The sequence below is a fragment of the Gracilinanus agilis genome, chromosome 4 (genome assembly GCF_016433145.1).
Source record: "Gracilinanus agilis isolate LMUSP501 chromosome 4, AgileGrace, whole genome shotgun sequence".
Taxonomy (NCBI): Eukaryota; Metazoa; Chordata; class Mammalia; order Didelphimorphia; family Didelphidae; genus Gracilinanus; species Gracilinanus agilis.
In genome coordinates this window covers 376,525,578-376,543,225 of record NC_058133.1, presented here as the reverse complement: position 1 = coordinate 376,543,225, position 17,648 = coordinate 376,525,578, and the positions used below count along the sequence as shown (strand labels likewise).

Below are 17,648 nucleotides of genomic sequence, written 5' to 3'. Positions count from 1 at the left end.
CCAACAAAGCCAGTATTGAGACCAAAGACTCACAAGAGATGTGTGCAGCTCTGTGTCTATACATAGCAAGAGTTGAGGGATTCCTGGGAAAGCCCCAGAGTGGGGTATTTGAAAGGGCCAAGAAGTGGTACTGGGCAGCAACATGCATGTACAGGATAGCAATTCTCAGCCCAGGATGAGTCAGCCTTGGACAACCTCTGAGGCCTTAGCATTATGTCCTGAGACAGCTCTTTAGATCCAGAGTTTTGAACCTCAAAAACTAGGGAAGCCTAACAAGGGTGATATCAAGCAGAGCCAACCAATCTCCCTGAAAAGCACACCAAGTGGTTTTTAGCATAAATCAGTCTCTTCTCATTTTCCCCTTATATAACCATACCTGAAGCTCATCTGTACCCCTCACTCTATAACAAAACCCAAAGGGTTCCCTGGTAAAATCATTTCTGCCCTAGTTAGGTAATAGGAATGTAATGAGGAGGGAAATGTTCAATACTTTTTATCCCAACCTCTAACATTTTTTTAATAATTTAGTTTGGTTAAGGATATAGAAATGTATTGTGAGTAATTTGACTTGAACCTAAAATTATCACGCAAGTATACAAATGTGTAAGCCAGGAAAAAACCTGAACAGCAAATATTTGAGGTGAAATTGAGGGGGAAGCAGAGAAAGTATCTAAAAGATAAAGGAAGACTACACCAACATCACAACAGGGGCCACACTATGTTCCACATAAATCAACAAATATTAATTCTGCTTGTCTTCTAAAATGCCCCTCCAAACACATTAAAATATCAAACTACTGGGCAACTTATTAAAAACTATTCTGTGGGACAACTAAGTGGCTCAGTGGATAGAGTGGCAGGCCTGGAGTCAAGAGGACCTGATTCATATCTGACCTCAAGACACTTCCTAGTTATATGACTTGCAGGCAAGACACCTAACTTCTACCTAGCCCTTGCCCTTCTGTTTTAAAGTTGTTACGAAGTCAGAAAGTAAGGGTCAAAAATATTATTTTTATTTGAATAATTTTATCATTGAAATAAATTTAGGACAGGAAGCCATTCCTTATTACTAAAGCCAAGGAATGAATTTTAAACAGATCTGCCATTAATTCTATTCATACAATGAGCATCTTCCAAAAAAAATAGCTGAATTTCTGCCACATTTTGCTTCAATAGAGTGGTTAGAAGAAAAAGTGTTTAAGTCATTTTGTAATCCTAGTCCTACATATTCCTAAGAAATGTCATTCAATCCCTCAAAATAGATAAGGATATAAATGACTAATTCAGGATGATTCTAGATCCAACAATAAAAAATTCACATAGCAAATGAGGCTGATATAAAAAATTAAATACTTATTTGATGTGTTATTTAATTTTGAGTAAGGTTAAATACCAAATGAAACAAAACCAAGAATGGCTTCTTAAAGCTTATGTTAGAATAAGCAAATACAGAGCAATCATTTAAATAAGTCTTTTCTTGAGCAAGAGCCTTACCATAAGTTAGTAAAAAGTTTGGTCATCATCAAGGGAATGTGCCCAGGCTAACCTCCCTTCTCCTCCCTACTTTATTCCAAGATATTTTTTGCTAGAGAAACTTATCTTGGCAACTGGTTAGCTACACGTCTTCCACATGGCTCTAGGAGGCTAGGAATAAGCCAGCTTTGGAACAGGTCACTATTACAAAACCTATCCTGTTTATTTCCTTAAGTCACTAAGAAAAGCTCTTATTATTTTAACAGAGGAGAAAAAACAGATAGAGGTATGATTAGATTTCCCATTAAAGTTTAGGATGGATAAAAGATATTTTCCACAAGTATAAAAGCTATTTGAATGAATAACTATCTGATTTCAAAAACAGCTGCTACTTCTAAAAAGGTCTTAATAAGATTTTTCATTCAACATAAATGCTGAGCTGCCTCAACACTAAATAGCAAACAATGATGAAGGGAACCAGAAATACATAACAAGCAACAGCATTCTCAAATGGCATTTTAAAAAATGTGGTTGTGCTTTGTTTTTGCTTTTCTAGCTATCATTAGCTAACTAAAGTTTTCCCACTAAGGGCTAAAAGTGCTAACAATATTCTAGTTAACATTTGGAGGCTAACAAGAAGGGAACTAAGCATGATTGAGTTTTTATTTTCACTCCTTAAGATGCCTTAGGCAAGTTTCAACTTTGGTCTAAAGTTTCCTATTTGAAGGATTACCAGGAGTGGCCATTTGCAATAACTATACTAGTTTAAACAGTAGGATCACACTTTTTATGACTACAGTCTAAGTGTCCAATTACTGTTACCTGATACAGAATTGTACATACAAGAATATCATAGTATACAGCAACTAGACTTTTTCCCACTTAAAGGGATATTCTGAGTTGAAGTTTCCACATGCACTTTATGGTTTCTATCACTAAGACCAATTAGTGGCTTAATGGGGTATAATATTAATGATCAGGATATCAGTATGAAGTAATATCAGTTTCTTTTAAAGAGGCATAAATAAGTTTCCATATTTCATTCGACCCAAGCAAAAATCCTTAAAAACTTAAAATGTCAATAAAATGTTCATGTTGGTTAATATTTCCAAGTTAAGAGTTTTTAAAAAGATAATTAAATCTATGCCCTTACTGTTCAAATAACATCAAGAGTGTTTAAAATGGCTGATACCCAACAGAAATATCATCAACATTACAGCAGCTCATCAGTACTCTTCCCAACCCAACAACCCCCTTCAGGGAAACCCTCCCACTTGGGTATGAAGTGTTTCTACCAGTTGGCCTAAACCTGGGGCTATTTCCCTAAGAAAGCTGTGAGAACATCAGGGAAAGTAATGCTGATGTCTCAGTCCTAGAAGGCAGCTGGTGGTGAAATGGATAAAGCCCTGGGTGGGGAGTGAGAAAGGCGAGTTCTGATTCAGTTTGAGGCCCTTGTCAGGGGGGGATGGGGGGGGACTGCTCTGTAGGGTTGTCTGAGGCCTGAATGAGACCCTATTAGTACAGTGCCCTGCACAGAGGAAGCATCCTAGCAAGCCCCATTCCCTTTCCCATAGGAAATGCCCAGGCGGCTGCCATCTGGCCTTCCACTTCTCTTAAACCTTATCCCATCTCTACCCTTTTCCCGTTACACTACTTGGTTTTCTCCCTCCACCATCTCCCCTCCTTTCACCACATCCATCTCCCTTGTTCCTAGCCTCCTCATCCAGAAATCATGTCTTCGGTGCTTGGGTGGATGTCTTGTCCCCCTCCTGGCTTCCCTTTCTCCACTTTACCATCCTTCGAGTCGCAGCAGCAGCACGCACTGGTTGCTCGCTCAGTCTTCAGTGATTATGGGGAGCTGGTAGAATCCATTCTGACCCAGCCTGCATTCAGGAGCTTCCCACTACCTGGTCCCAAACCAACCCTTCACATTTTGTCAGGTTAGAGCCAGAACTTCCTAGGAGAGGCTGTCCTCCTTTCCCCTCAGTCTTTGACATCCAGGAGTCCATCCGCAGGTCCTCACGTTTTAAGAACAATACAAATAATAAGGGAGGGGGCAGAGAGCCAGGCCAAGAGATGGGAGGTCCTGGGTTCAAATAGGAGCACAGATACTTCTCCTAGCTATGTGACTGTGGGCAAGTCACTTCACCTCAAGTGCCTAACCTTTATTGCTTTTTTGTCTTGGAATCAATCCAAGGTACTGATTCTTACAAGATAAAGATTTTTTAAAAATAATAATATGGTGTAAATATTCAGGATTTTCCATCTTCTCAATTTAAATAAGCTCTTTGAGAACAAAGGTGTCATTAGATTCTTTACATTCTCCCAGTCTTTGTAAATAATTAGAACTGAAGCATTGGAAAGGCCCTCCAAAGTGATTTATTTTGTGAATCTTACCTACAATATCCTCCACATATGATCACCAAGCTCTGTACACATCTAGTGACTAAGAACTCACAATCACTCCTGAGACAATCCATTTTGATTCTGGAAATTTCAATTTTAAATTTTTATTCATACTGAACAGAAATCTGCCTTTCTGCAATTTGTACACATCAGTCTTATTTCTACCCTGGAATTACAAGAAAAACAAGATAAATCCTTCTACCACATGAATACTAAACTTCAAGTTTTCTTCATTATCATGATTTCCCAAATGACAAAGGAATTCTGGGCAGTTCGACATGAGATCTTAATTTAATTTAAGGTGTATTTTTAAATTTTGTTGTTTTTTAATTGATTCAGTCGTTTCTAACTCTGTCCCATGTGGGGTTTTCTTGGCAAAGATACTGAAGCAATTTGCCATTTCCTTTTCCAGCTCATTTTACAGATGGGGAAACCAAGGCAAACAAGGTTAAAGGTTAAATGCTTTGCCCTGGGTCACAAGAGCTATTTGGTGTTCAAGGCTGGATTTGAACTCAGGAAGAAGCCTTGTATTCTATTCACCACCCAGCCTGCATTTTCAATACTTTGTAATTGTAGCAAAGTACCAAAAGCTCACAAACAAAATTTATAGATAGAGGAAATCTTTGGTAAAGAGAATATCTGCTTTCTAATAATTAAAGAAAGATAAACCCTATTTTAGAAAAATAAATTGAACAGACCATAAATGAACCTCCTACAAAAAATCATTATGACCGGATAGATTCAGAAACAAATTTTACCAAACATTTAAGGATCAAGTAATTCCAATATTAAATAATTTGAAATGATAGGTAAAGAAGTATATTTAGGTAGAAAGGAAAAGGAAATAGCTAGCATGGAAAAAATAGTAAAGTAATTTATCAAACTCCTTTTATAAAACAAATATGGGGGGCAGCTGGGTGGCTCAGTGGATTGAGAGCCAGGCCTAAAGACAGGAGGTCCTGGGTTCAAATCTGATCTCAGACACTTCCCAGCTGTGTGTCCCTGGGCAAGTTTCCTAACCATTACCACTCTTCTACCTTAGAACCATACATAGTAATGAGTCTAAGGCAGAAGGCAAGAATGTGTGTGTGTGTGTGTGTGTTACTGATGCCCAAACCAGGAAGAGCATAAAGGGAGAAAAGATAATTATAGACCAATTTCATTAATGAATACGGATGCAAAAATCTTAAATAAAATACTAACTAGAAGACTACATTAATACATCACAAACTTTTTACAATGTGACCAAAAAAGATTTATAACAGGAATGCAGAGATGGTTTAATATAAAGAAAACTATCAACAAAATTAATTATATTACTAACAAAGGTAATTAAAATCACATGACTGTACGTGACTATAGCAATAGGTGCTAGAAAAGCCTCTGCTAAAATACAACACTCCTTATTAAAAAACACTGGAGGGGACATCTGGGTAGCTCAGTGGATTGAGAGCCAGGCCTAGAGATGGGAGGTCCTAGGTTCAAATCTGACCTCAGACACTTTCTAGCTGTGACCCTGGGCAAGTCACCCCCATTGCCTAGCCCTTACTGCTCTTCTGCCTTCTAAGACAGAAGGTAATGGCTTAAAAAAACAAAACTGAAAAGCATATGTATAAATGAAATTTTTCTTAAAATGATATGAACCATCTACCTAAAAGCCACCAGCAAGTATTATTTGTAATGGAGATAAAATCGAAGTCTTCCTAGTAAGCTCAAGAGTGAAACAAGGATGCCCACTAACAAGGATACTATTCAACACTCAGTGCTAGAAACATTTAGCAAAAAAAAAAAAGAAAGAAAGAAAGAAAGAAAGAAAAAGTAACTGAAGGAATCAGAATGGACAAAGAGGTAATAAAACGTTCTTTTTGCAAACATACTGGTATATGTGGACAATCCTAGAAATTCAACTAAAAAGTTTGTTGAAACGATTGTTTAGCAAAATATCAGGATCAAAAATATAACATACATAAATTAGAAGCATTTTTATATATTACTAACAAAGGCCTTCAAGAAGAGATAGAAAGAGATACTCCCTTTAAAATAACCACAGATATATCTGCTAAAACAAATCCAGGAATTACATGAACATAATTATAAAACACTTTTTACACAAATATAGTCAGATCTGAACAATTGGGAGAAACTTTAAATGTTCATGGATGGACAGAGCCAATATAAAATTAAGACAACAATTCTACCTAAAACTAGTCTATTTATTCAATGTCATCCCAGATTACCAAAAAATTATCTGAATTAGAAAAAAATAAATAAAATTCATTTAGGAGAACAAAAGTTCAAGAATAGCAAAAAAAATTAATAAAAAAAATTGCAAAGGAAGGTGGTCTGTCTAGGGGTACCAGATTTTAAGCTGTACTATAAAGCAGTAATTATCAAAACTATTTGGTACTGGCAAATACAGAATGGTAGATCAGTGGAACCAGTCAGACATACAATAAACAGTAGTAAAACTATATTAACCCCATATTTAACAAAACTCTAGATTTAGGTTACTGGACAACTAGAAAGTAATTTGGCAGAAACTAGTTATAGTATAGGTATATCTTATACCATTCACTAAGATAAGATCAAAATGGATACAAGATCTAGGCATAAAAGGAGATATCATAAGCAAATCAGAACAAGGAACATATTACCTAACAGATTTATGGAAAAGAGATGAATTAATGAGTAATCAAGAAATGGAGAGCACATGAAATATTAAGTGGATAATTTTGAGAAATTAAACTGAAAAGCTTTTGTACAAATAAGACAAAAGTTGCCAAGATTAGTAGGATAATAGAAAATTGAGGAAAACTTTTCATAGTCTCTTGGATAGAGGTCTTATACTGAAAACATATAGAGAGCTTTGGCAAATTTATGGGAGCAAGACCCCTTCCCCAATTGATAAATGGGTAAAAGTCAGAAAAGTGTTTAGGCACAGAAATAAATAAATGTATATATATATATATATACATAGGCTATAGGTAGTATATATACTACCTATAGCCTAATCCCCTTATTACATCCTGATAAATTCCCTTATTACAATATACGTACACATATATACACACGCATATAGACGATATACACAAAAAATGTTCTAAATAATTTCTGATTAGGGAAATGAAAACCAAAACAATTCTGAAGTACCATCTTATTGGCTAAAATGACAAAAGGGCAAAAAGACAAATGTTGGAGGGGATGTGGAAAAGTGGGAACATTAATACATTGTTGGCAGAACTGTAGACTGATCCAACCATTCTGGAGAACAATCTGGAATTACATTCAGAGAGCTATAAAACTGTGTATACCCGTAGATACAACAATGCCACTGGCTGAATCTATTTTCCAAGGAGATGAGAGGGTAAAGGAAAAGAACCTTTATGTTCCAAAATATTTATAGCAGTTCTTTTTGGTAAAGAACTGGAAATTCAGGGGATATCCATCAAGTGGGGAATGGCTAAGCAACTATGGCATTATGATTAAGAAGGAATACTACTGTGCTATAAGAAAAAGATGATCAGATTCATTTTTTTAACCCTGGAAAGAATGATGAGATAATGAGTGAAACAAGTAGAACCAAGAGAACATTAGAGCTATAGATTTAATATTTGAAGAATTAACTTGTGAATGTTCACCTCCAGAGAATGAACTGAAAAACAGAAATATAAAAGAGAAAAATCTATATATGCCTATATATTTTGCTGGATGGGATGATGCCTTCTATGCTATGTGGAGGGGAGAGAGAAGCGCTGAGATATCTGGAAATAAATTATATGTAAAAAAGCAAAAAAATAAAAGGTCTCTGTAAGATTCTAGTGCTAGCAATAGCTCCCATTTAAATATTAAATATGTAATTGTTAAAAATATTTATGACGTAAGAAAAATTTTCCAATATGACAAAAGGCCTCTATGGTAGCCCAACTTGCTTTTTAGATAGCTGATCTGCACTTAAGAGTTCTGTTGTGTTCATATAATTCCTGTGTTTGTCTTGGCAAAGAGATTTCCTAAATATTTTATATTGTCTAGGGTGATTTTAAGTGGAATTTCTCTTTCTAACTCTTGCTGTATGTTTCTAACTCTTGAGTTGGAGATATATAAAAATGTGGGTTTATTTTGTATCCTGCAATTTTGCTAAAGTTGTTGATTATTTCCACTAGATTTTAGCTGATTCTCTGGGATTCTTTTAAGTAGACCATCATATCATCTGCAAAGAGTGACAGTTTAGTCTCCTCACTGCCTATTTTAATACCTTCAATATCTTTTTCTTCTCTGATTACTACTGCTAGTGTTTCTAGTACAATGGGCATCCTTGCTTCACTCCTGATCTTATGTGGGAAGGCTTCTAACTTGACCCTATTAAAATGATATTTGCTGATGGTTTTAGATATATACTGTTTATTATTTTAAGGAAAGGCCCATCTATTCCTGAACTTTCTAGTGTTTTCAATAGGAATGAGTTTTGTATTTTGTCAAAGGCTTTCCTGCATTTATTGAGATAATCATGTGATTCCTGTTGGTTTGTTTGTTGATATGGTCAATTATGTGGATGGTTTTCCTAATATTAAACCATTCTTGCATTCCTGGTATAAATCCTACCTGATCATAGAGAATAATCCTCATGATCACTTGCTGGAATTTTCTTGCTAGTACTGTTTCAGGTTTTTGCACCTTTGTTCATTAAGGAGATTGGTCTGTAGTTTTCTTTCTCTTGTTTCTGACCTGCCTGTTTGGAATCAGTACCATATTTGTGTCATAAAAAGAATTTGGTAAAACTCCTTCTTTACTTATTTTGTCAAATAGTTTGTGTAGTATTAGGATTAGTTGTTCTTTAAATGTTTGATAGAATTCACTTGTGAATCCATCTGGTCCTGGGGATTTTTTCTTAAGGAGTTCTTTGACAACTTGTTCAATTTCTCTTTCTGATATGGGATTATTTAAATATTCTATTTCTTCTTCTGTTAATCTAGGCAATTTATATTTTTTGTAAATATTCATCTATTTCACCAGAATTGCTGTATTTATTGCCACATAATTGGGCAAAATAGTTCTTAATAATTACCTTAATTTCCTCTTCATTGGAGGTGAGGTCACCCTTTTCATCTTTGATACTGTTAATTTGATTTTCTTCTTTCTTTTTTTAAATTAAGTACCAGCTCCTAGTCTTATTTATTAGTTCAATAGTTCATTTACTTTCTAATTTTGTTAATTTCTCCTTTTTAGGATTCTTTAAGCATACTTTATCTGTAAAAAGTGACAGTTTAGTCTCCTTCTATTCTATCAAATGTCTCAACAACTATGACAACAACAGAATTTCCAAATAATAACAGTATGAGAATCCTGGTATAGTGGACATACTGGAGAGAAAGCAGAATTTAAGAGTCTTTTAAAAAAACTTTTTCATTCAGATTCAAGAAACTGCTACTGGGCAAGACTTCACATATGGAAAGCATTTAAAATTTTAATATATTTTTAAAAGAAAAATGGGAAAACACTAATCTTATAGATGAGATGCTACATTTAAATGTAAAAATTTCTCATTTGAATAACTGACCTGATTATTAAGATATTTGGGTAATCATTCACCCTAAAGAATGAACTGAGAAAGAGAAACACCATTTAAAATCACCCTAGACAATATAAAATACTTGGGAATCTATCTACCAAAACAAACACAGCTATTATACGAAAACAACTACAAAACACTTTCCAAACAAATAAAACTGGATCTAAACAATTGGAAAGCCATTAATTGTTCATGGGTAGGACAAGGTAACATAATAAAAATGAACATTCTACCCAAATTAATTTACCTATTTAGCACCATACCTATCAAATTACCAAAAAACTTCTTTACTGAATTAGGAAAAACTATAACAAAGTTCATTTGGAATAACAAAAGATCAAGAATATCAGGGGAAATAATGAAAAAAAAATGTGAAGGAAGGGGGCCTAGCAGTACCAGATATTAAACTATACTATAAAGCAGCAGTCATCAAAACAATATGGTACTGGATAAGAGATAGAAGGGAGGATCAGTGGAATAGACTTGGGGTTAAAGATGTCAGCAAGACAGTGTATGATAAACCCAAAGAGCCCAACTTTTGGGACATGAATCCAGTATTTAACAAAAACTGCTGGGAAATTTGGAAAACAATATGGGAAAGATTAGGTTTAGATCAACATCTCACACCCTACACCAAGATAAATTCAGAATGGGTGAATGACCTGAATATAAAGAGGGAAACTATAAATAAATTAAGTAAACACAAAATAGTATACCTATCAGATCTCTGGGAAAGGAAAGATTTTAAAACCAAGCAAGAGTTAGAGAAAATTACAAAATGTAAATTAAATGGTTTTGATTATATCAAGCTAAAAAGCTTTTGTACAAACAAAAACAATGTAGTCAAAATCAGAAGGGAAGCAACAAATTGGGAAAAAATCTTTAAAACAAAAAACTCTGACAGGGATCTAATTACTCAAATATACAAGGAATTAAATCAATTGTATAAAAAATCAAGCCACTCCTCAATTGAAAACTGGGCAAGGGACATGAATAGGCAATTTTCAGGTAAAGAAATCAAAAGTATCAATAAGTACATGAGAAAGTTTTCCAAATCTCTAATAATTAGAGAAATGCAAATCAAAACAACTCTGAGGTACCACCTCACACCTAGCAGATTGGCTAAAATGAAAGAAGGGGAGAGTAATGAATGCTGGAGGGGATGTGGCAAAATTGGGACATTAATGCATTGCTGGTGGAGTTGTGAAATGATCCAACCATTCTGGCTGGCAATTTGGAATTATGCTCAAAGGGCTATAAAAAAATGCCTGCCCTTTGATCCAGCCATACCATTGCTGGGTTTGTACCCCAAAGAGATCATAGATAAACAGACTTGTATGAAAATATTTATAGCTGTGCTTTTTGTAGTGGCAAAAAACTGGAAAATGAGGGGATGCCCATCAATTGGGGAATGGCTGAACAAATTGTGGTATATGCTGGTGATGGAATACTATTGTGCTAAAAGGAATAATAAACTGGAGGAGTTCCAGGCGAACTGGAAAGACCTCCAGGAACTGATGCAGAGTGAAAGGAGCAGAGCCAGAAGAACTCTATACACAGAGACTGATATACTATGGTAAAATCGAATGTAATGGACCTCTGTACTAGCAGCAATGCAATGACCCAGGACAGCTCTGAGGGATTTATGGTAAAGAACGCTACCCACATTCAGAGGAAGAACTGCAGGAGAGGAAACATAGAAGATAATCAATTGCTTGAATGCAGGGGCTGAGGTGGACATGATTGGGGATGTGGACTAGAAACTACCACACCAAGGCAACTAACAACAATATGGAAATGGGCTCTGAACAAGGACACATGTTACAACCAGTGGAAATGTGCGTCGGCCATGGGTGGGGGGAGTGCGGGGGGTGAAGGGGAAAGTAGGGGTATGAAGCATGTAAACAGGTTAAAAATGAATATTAATAAATGTTAAAAAAAAAAAAAAAGAATGAACTGCCAAGGTATTTTGCCAAATGGGAATAAAAAAGACACACTATTTTCATGTTAATACTACATACTACAAGAGCCAGTAAAGGCACTTTTTTTCCTAATTCTAATACCATATAACCTTGAGAGATTAAGTTAACCCTTTTTTCTTCATTTTTAAAATGAAGATATGAAAGTACGATTTGCTATTATAAAGAATTCTCTGCTCCTAAGAAGTAGGTAAGAACAGATATCCCAATATTCATTGTCAGCAAAAAAAAAAATGTACAGAAAGGTTAAATTATATGCTCTTTTACAAGCATTTATCAAATGCCGACTTTGTACTACCACTGGGGATACAATGTCAAGAAAAACCAAAAACAAACACAAAATCCTGACCCTCAAGGAGCTTAACTTTCTGCAGGAGGAAGGAACACAAAAGAAAAGTAAGAGCAAAGTAAAACTCCAAAGGTAATTAGTATTGGGGTGAGGGGCATTAAGAACTAATTGGGGGAGGGGGTGCAGCAGCTGGGTAGCTCAGTGGATTGAGAGTCAGGCCTAGAGACAGGAGGTCCTAGGTTCAAATCCGGCCTCAGCCACTTCCCAGCTGTGTGACCCTGGGCAAGTCACTTGACCCCCATTGCCCACCCTTACCACTCTTCCACCTAGGAGCCAATACACAGAAGTTAAGGATTTAAAAAAAAAAAAAAACTAATAAGGAAGATAAAGTAGAAAGTAGTCAGGACAGGATTTACATAAGAGAAAGTGATCCTAGAACAGAGCTTTGAAATAAGTTGGGGATTTTAAGGGTCAAGAAAGAAGGCAGTATATTCCCTGACAGTGATAGGTGCCAAGGTAGAGAAGATAATAAAAAACTTGTAGGAGGAACTCATGTAGGACACAGGCAACTGGGCTGTTAAGAATGTGTGAAAAAGCAGTCATCTGCAAGTAAGCCTGGAAAATAGGGCTGGTGTCAAATAGAGTGCTAAGAAAAGCCAACAGAAAAAATTTGTATTTTATTGTAGAGGAAGAAATCACTGGTGCTTTTTGAATAACAGTGGCCATCTAGTCCTCCAAATCTCATTTTACAGAAAAGGCCCATAAAGTTATTTGCTGAAAGTTACACTGGTGGTCAGTGACAGGGTTAGTATCTAAAATGAAGTTTTCTCTATTATGGCAAACTGCCTCCCAGACCATTATTTTCACAGCTATGAAAAGATGGGAGAAATACTTGAGACTGGGAGATTAATTTTGAAACCAATGCAATTATTTAGTTGAGAAATATCTAAATTAGAGTGGTGGCCTTAGAGTAGAGAGCAAGACAGATCCAAGAGATGAAGTAGACCCTATGTGGCTATGTGGTGAAAAGTAAAGTCAAGAATTTGGGGTAACTCCTATAATGTAAACATCGGTGACCAGAAGTAGTAGTGCCCTGAATGGAAGTTATAAAAAAGGAAGGAGGCTAGGGGAAAAAAGGATAGAAACGAGCATTTATTAGGCACCAACTAGGTATAGGCTCTATGCTCAATCACTTTATCATTATTGATTTAATAATAAGTTCTATTTTGGACATATTTTGAGTTTGAGATGATTATGGGGCAGACTGGGCAATGCTCAATAGGCAATTGGTGATAAAGACCAGGAAAAAATTTACAGATCCAGAACCTCACACAGGCACTTAACAGGCTGTAGGGACTGATATAAAGAAATGCCAATTAAATCAATGCTATCTCTCAGTGGATTGAGAGCCAGGACTAGAGACAAGAGGTCCTGGGTTCAAATGTGGCCTCAGACACTTCCCAGCTGGGTGACCCTGGGCAAGTCATTTGACCCCCATTGCCTACCCTTAACACTCTTCTGTATTGGCTCCAAGACAGAAGGTAAGGGTTTAAAAAAAAAAATCAATGCTATCTGCTAAGATCAATGAGAAAGAGGTAGAAAGAGGTAGAAAGAGAAGGGAAGGCAAAAAGAGCCTTCCTTTGCATACATGTAGTTAAGGGGTGAAAAATGAGTGGTGATTTAACAAAGGATGATACAGAGGGCCATAGAGGCAGGAGAACCAAGAAAGCAGTGTCACAAAAACCCAGAGAGATGAGTCAAGGATTTTGTAGAATAATGAGAAGTCAAAGAAATGGCCATTAGACTTTAACTGGCCCATGGTCACCTAGTCACCATTCAGTAAACAAACATTACTGAGGTTTTTTCTGTGAAAAATATTATGTTAAGTTCACAGGAGATACAGAGATATCTGTATGTATGTAACTCTCTATGAGAGTTTAAAAAAAAAAAAAGCCAAAGAATTTAGTCTGAAACTTAAGTCTGGAACCTAGTTCCCTTCATGGTTCAATTTAAATGCCATCTCCTTCCTACAAGCTGTCTTTCCCAACTTCCCCAGTTGGGAATTCTCCAATCCCTCAAATTACTATGTATAAATTTTGTATTTATTTATGTATCTGCTGTTCCCTGCAGAATGAAAGCATAATGGGAAAGGACCTATTTCATTTTTGTTTTAGTATATCCAGTGGCTGGCCTTAATAAATTTTATAGAATGGAATGAATTCTGGATCTCTGTCCCTCCATCAAAATATGCTATTCCTTTTTCTTGGTCTTGGCTGTCATTCTTCCAAATCAGTTCAAGACTAGTTGTAAAATGATAAACCAATGACAGCCCAGCAATGGCAGCTTGAATAGCACTAAACTTGTACTCCGAATGGTAAAATGGAATGAATACTACCATTTACCCACTTTACCCAGAGACCAAGTTTCTTGTTGCCCAATCATGTGACAATGGGCAAGTGGTGTTTTTTTGGCAAAAGCATCCGATATGGAATTATTGGACCTGGATTAAAATGTGCTCTCCTACTTAAAAATGAAATTGTAGGCAAGTCACTAAACCAACTAACCTATTTTGGCCTGAGTTTCCTTGCTGTAAAATGAAGGCATTGGACTAGGTGACCTATAAAATTTCTTCCAGTTCTACACCATAGGTTCTAAGTCACTAAGCCTTTTAGGGCTTCAGATTACTCATTTATAAAATAAACAAGATCTACCAGAAGATCTTTAAGGTTCACTTCTAACTTCAAAACGCTGATTCCACCTTTATTTTCTACCTCAATCCAAAGTGTCTATTCCTTCATTACAATGTGATCACAGGTCTTAATATACTAACATAAAATGATGCCTCTTCAAAGATTTGTTTACTATTCAACAATACAACTATTTAAGCATCCATGTGCCTGATATTGGGCTAAGCACTTTAATTTGAATCTCTCGACTCTAAAAGATTTCTTATATTGTAATTCTCTCAAGATTCCTCCAAAACCTATACTATTTACTTCAAAATTTTAAAATAATGGCCAAAATAACAAGATTTGCAGGCCTGCTTGATTGTACTGTTCCTAGGGAATGGGGCCTAGTGCTATCCAGAGTTGAGTTGTTCCCACCAAGGATCATGCAGATTTAAAGCTGAAAGGGTCCTGAGAGATCTAGCCCTGTGACTGGCAAACTTTTTAAAGAGGGAAGGAAATGCTCATCTGTCAGTCTGTTTCTAAGGCAACTCTTTCAAAGTTTCATCGTATTGTATCCTACTCATTGTGTTCATCAGATTAGGAATAAAGTCAAGGGGCCAGAAAGAACATTTCAGGGGGCCCTATCTAGCCTGCAGGCTGTAGTTTGCCCATCATCAAATCCTTCATTATATAGATGTAGAAACTGAGGTCTAAAGAGGTTGTATAATAACTAGCTGGCTCACTCTCTGGCTTCAAATCCAGGGTTCTACTTTTTCTAAAAACAGATACCAGTTCTAAGGAAGAAGGTTGGTAAGGGCTCAGCAGGGGTTAAATGACTTGCCTAAGGTCTGCTTTTTCCTCTAAAAGCTTCAAGTAAGAATTAACCTGTAGGTGAAAGGCATAATCTATGTAAAAAAGCCCCACAAAAGCCTTATTTTTCAATACCTCTCTTCATTTCATTAACCTTCCTTAAATCATAAAAAAAAATTTTTTTTAAACCTATGTTGTTTCATATTAAAATAAAGGGGAAAAAACTCTTGAAAGTAAGGAAGGAACTATTTGTTTCTTTAAATAGTAGCTATTAATATTAGCAAATGCAAAAGCATCTTTTTTGTGCTGGGTGAAAAAACAGGAAAAAAAAATCATAGTTAAAGATGAGTAACTGCAATATAAAAGAGAACCTAAGTATATAAGAGAAATAAGAACAAAGTGCTGAGAGGATACAGGCATTTTGGGACAATGAGACCCACTGGAAGTCAAAAGACCTAGATTGAAATTCTGCCTCTGCCTTTGACCAAGTCACTTAGATTAGGCTTCAGTCTCTCTACCTATAAAATATAAGTGGATAGGGTGAATGATATAACTTCTAAGGTTTCTTCCAGCTTTAAATCCATGATCTCCAAGAAGGAGAAAATTATTTTTGAATCAGATGAACAGATGCACCTGGGAACTGGGATTTATCCCTTCCACTGAATAATTACATCTAGTGCACTGGTTGTATGTAAATGCATTTTAACTACAACTTTAAAAAAAAGGACAGGGTTCTCATTTCCCTTTCACAATTTAGCAAGGGTCCAAGTGTTTGCACTTTGTTGGTGTAGGAGTAATGAGCCAAACTATTTATATAGGTTTTAAGTATTTATTTATTTATACAAATTACTTTACAAATATTAACTCACTGGATGCAACTAGGTGGTGAAATGGACAATGCTGGGCCTGGAGTCAGGAAAACGAGTTTAAATTGGACCTCAGACACTTACTAGCTAGCTCTGTGACCCCAGTAAATTATTTAACCCCACTGCCTCAGTTTCCCCAACTGTAAAAAAGGATACTAAGGGCACCTAGGCCTCTGTAGAGTTGCTGTGAAGAGGATAGGAAATATCTGTAAAGCTCTTAGCAAAGTGCCTGGCTAGTCATGGACACTATAAATGCTTATTCTCTTCTCCCCTTCATTTGAGTTTCACAACAACCTTAATGAAGTAAGTGCCATAAAAAACTGATTCCCTTCTATATCAGAAAACCAAGACTTAGAGATGTTAAATGAGTTTGCTTCATCGTCACTCCAAACTAGTAGTGTTTACTGAATTCAAACACAGATCTCTCATTCCAAATCCTGTCCTTTCCTTCCACAACACAAAGCTTCATTCAGACTGGAAGGGATCCCAGAGATTAGCTAGCCAAATATCTTCATTTACCTGATGAGAAAACTGAAGGCCTGGGAGATTAAGTGATTTCCCTAAAGTCATCGAACCAATTAAAAGGCAGGCAGGGGAAAAGGAACTTAAGTCAAAAGACATGGGTTCAAATCGTGACTCCAATACATATTACTTGTGTGACCTTGAGAAGGTCTAGATCTTTAACCCGGTGACTAGAAGCCCGATCTTTCAATTCTCGGCCCAAGTTGGCTCTTTCCATTACACCACTCTGCTGGGTCACTGATTTATGAAATTCAGTCATTAGTTCTAAGTCATTGCTTAATTACTGCCTTCCACGATGAAACTAAACAACACTGAAAAACACATATACGCAACCTGTTAAGTGTCCCCAAATCTGAGTAAATTTTCCTTTTTCTGTCCAATGATTTTATTTTTATAGTCAATTATCTTGCAGCGATTAGGATCTGCACATTTCCCTGCCCATTCTTCAAAACCATCCCAGAAGAAAACGCCTTTTTTTTTTTTTTTTTTTTTTTTTTTTTTTTTAAATAAGAAAGGGTCGTGTAGTGATGGACTTCTTCGGAAAGATGGCAGTGTGGAAGATCTCAGCTGGAGGAAAACCGCAGAACCCCAGGATCTGGCCCGCCCCACTCCCTCCACCCCAGGAACCGGAGGATGAAGGAGGAGCACAGTACAGAGAGCCGCTCTTGACACCAGCCTTCCCTCGTGGAGCGTGAAAGGGGGAGGGGATGGTGGGGGCGCCACTGTACCCCTCCCCCCCGCCAGCCGGGTGGGGGGAGCAGGGCTGCCCTCACAGCTGATCTGGCCCGTCCGGCAGCAGGTGCGTGCCCAGCTCCGGGAACCGCGGTCCCCTCCTCGCCTTCTCTCCAGGCTGCCAGGCGGAGGAGGCCGCTCCGCGGCTAAGCGCGCGTGGTCATACCGGAGCGGTGTCACGGGCACCCAACTCGCGTTTTCACGGGGTCACCGCGGAGAACAATACAGAGATCAAGGGGGAGAAAGGGGAAGACCAGTTTCCTAGGAGCGCCCGGAAGGGGACAGCGGGGGAGGGAGGGGAATGCGGCAAGTTCCCCCCCCCCCCCCGGCCTCAGC

The 17,648-nt window shown here is 37.0% G+C and overlaps 1 protein-coding gene across 1 annotated transcript in view; it reads right to left on the bottom strand.

Annotated features, from left to right (window-relative positions):
- The window catches only part of HSF2 (heat shock transcription factor 2), a 50,712-nt gene extending 33,873 nt beyond the window's left edge, over positions 1 to 16,839 (bottom strand). Inside the window, exons 1-2 of the mRNA XM_044675420.1 lie at positions 16,711 to 16,839; positions 1,565 to 1,585 (exon numbers count right to left, since the gene is read on the bottom strand). Of these exons, the coding sequence (XP_044531355.1) occupies positions 1,565 to 1,585; positions 16,711 to 16,839 (150 nt within the window). The remainder of the gene's footprint in view (positions 1 to 1,564; positions 1,586 to 16,710) is intronic.
- Positions 16,840 to 17,648: the final 809 nt, after the last annotated feature.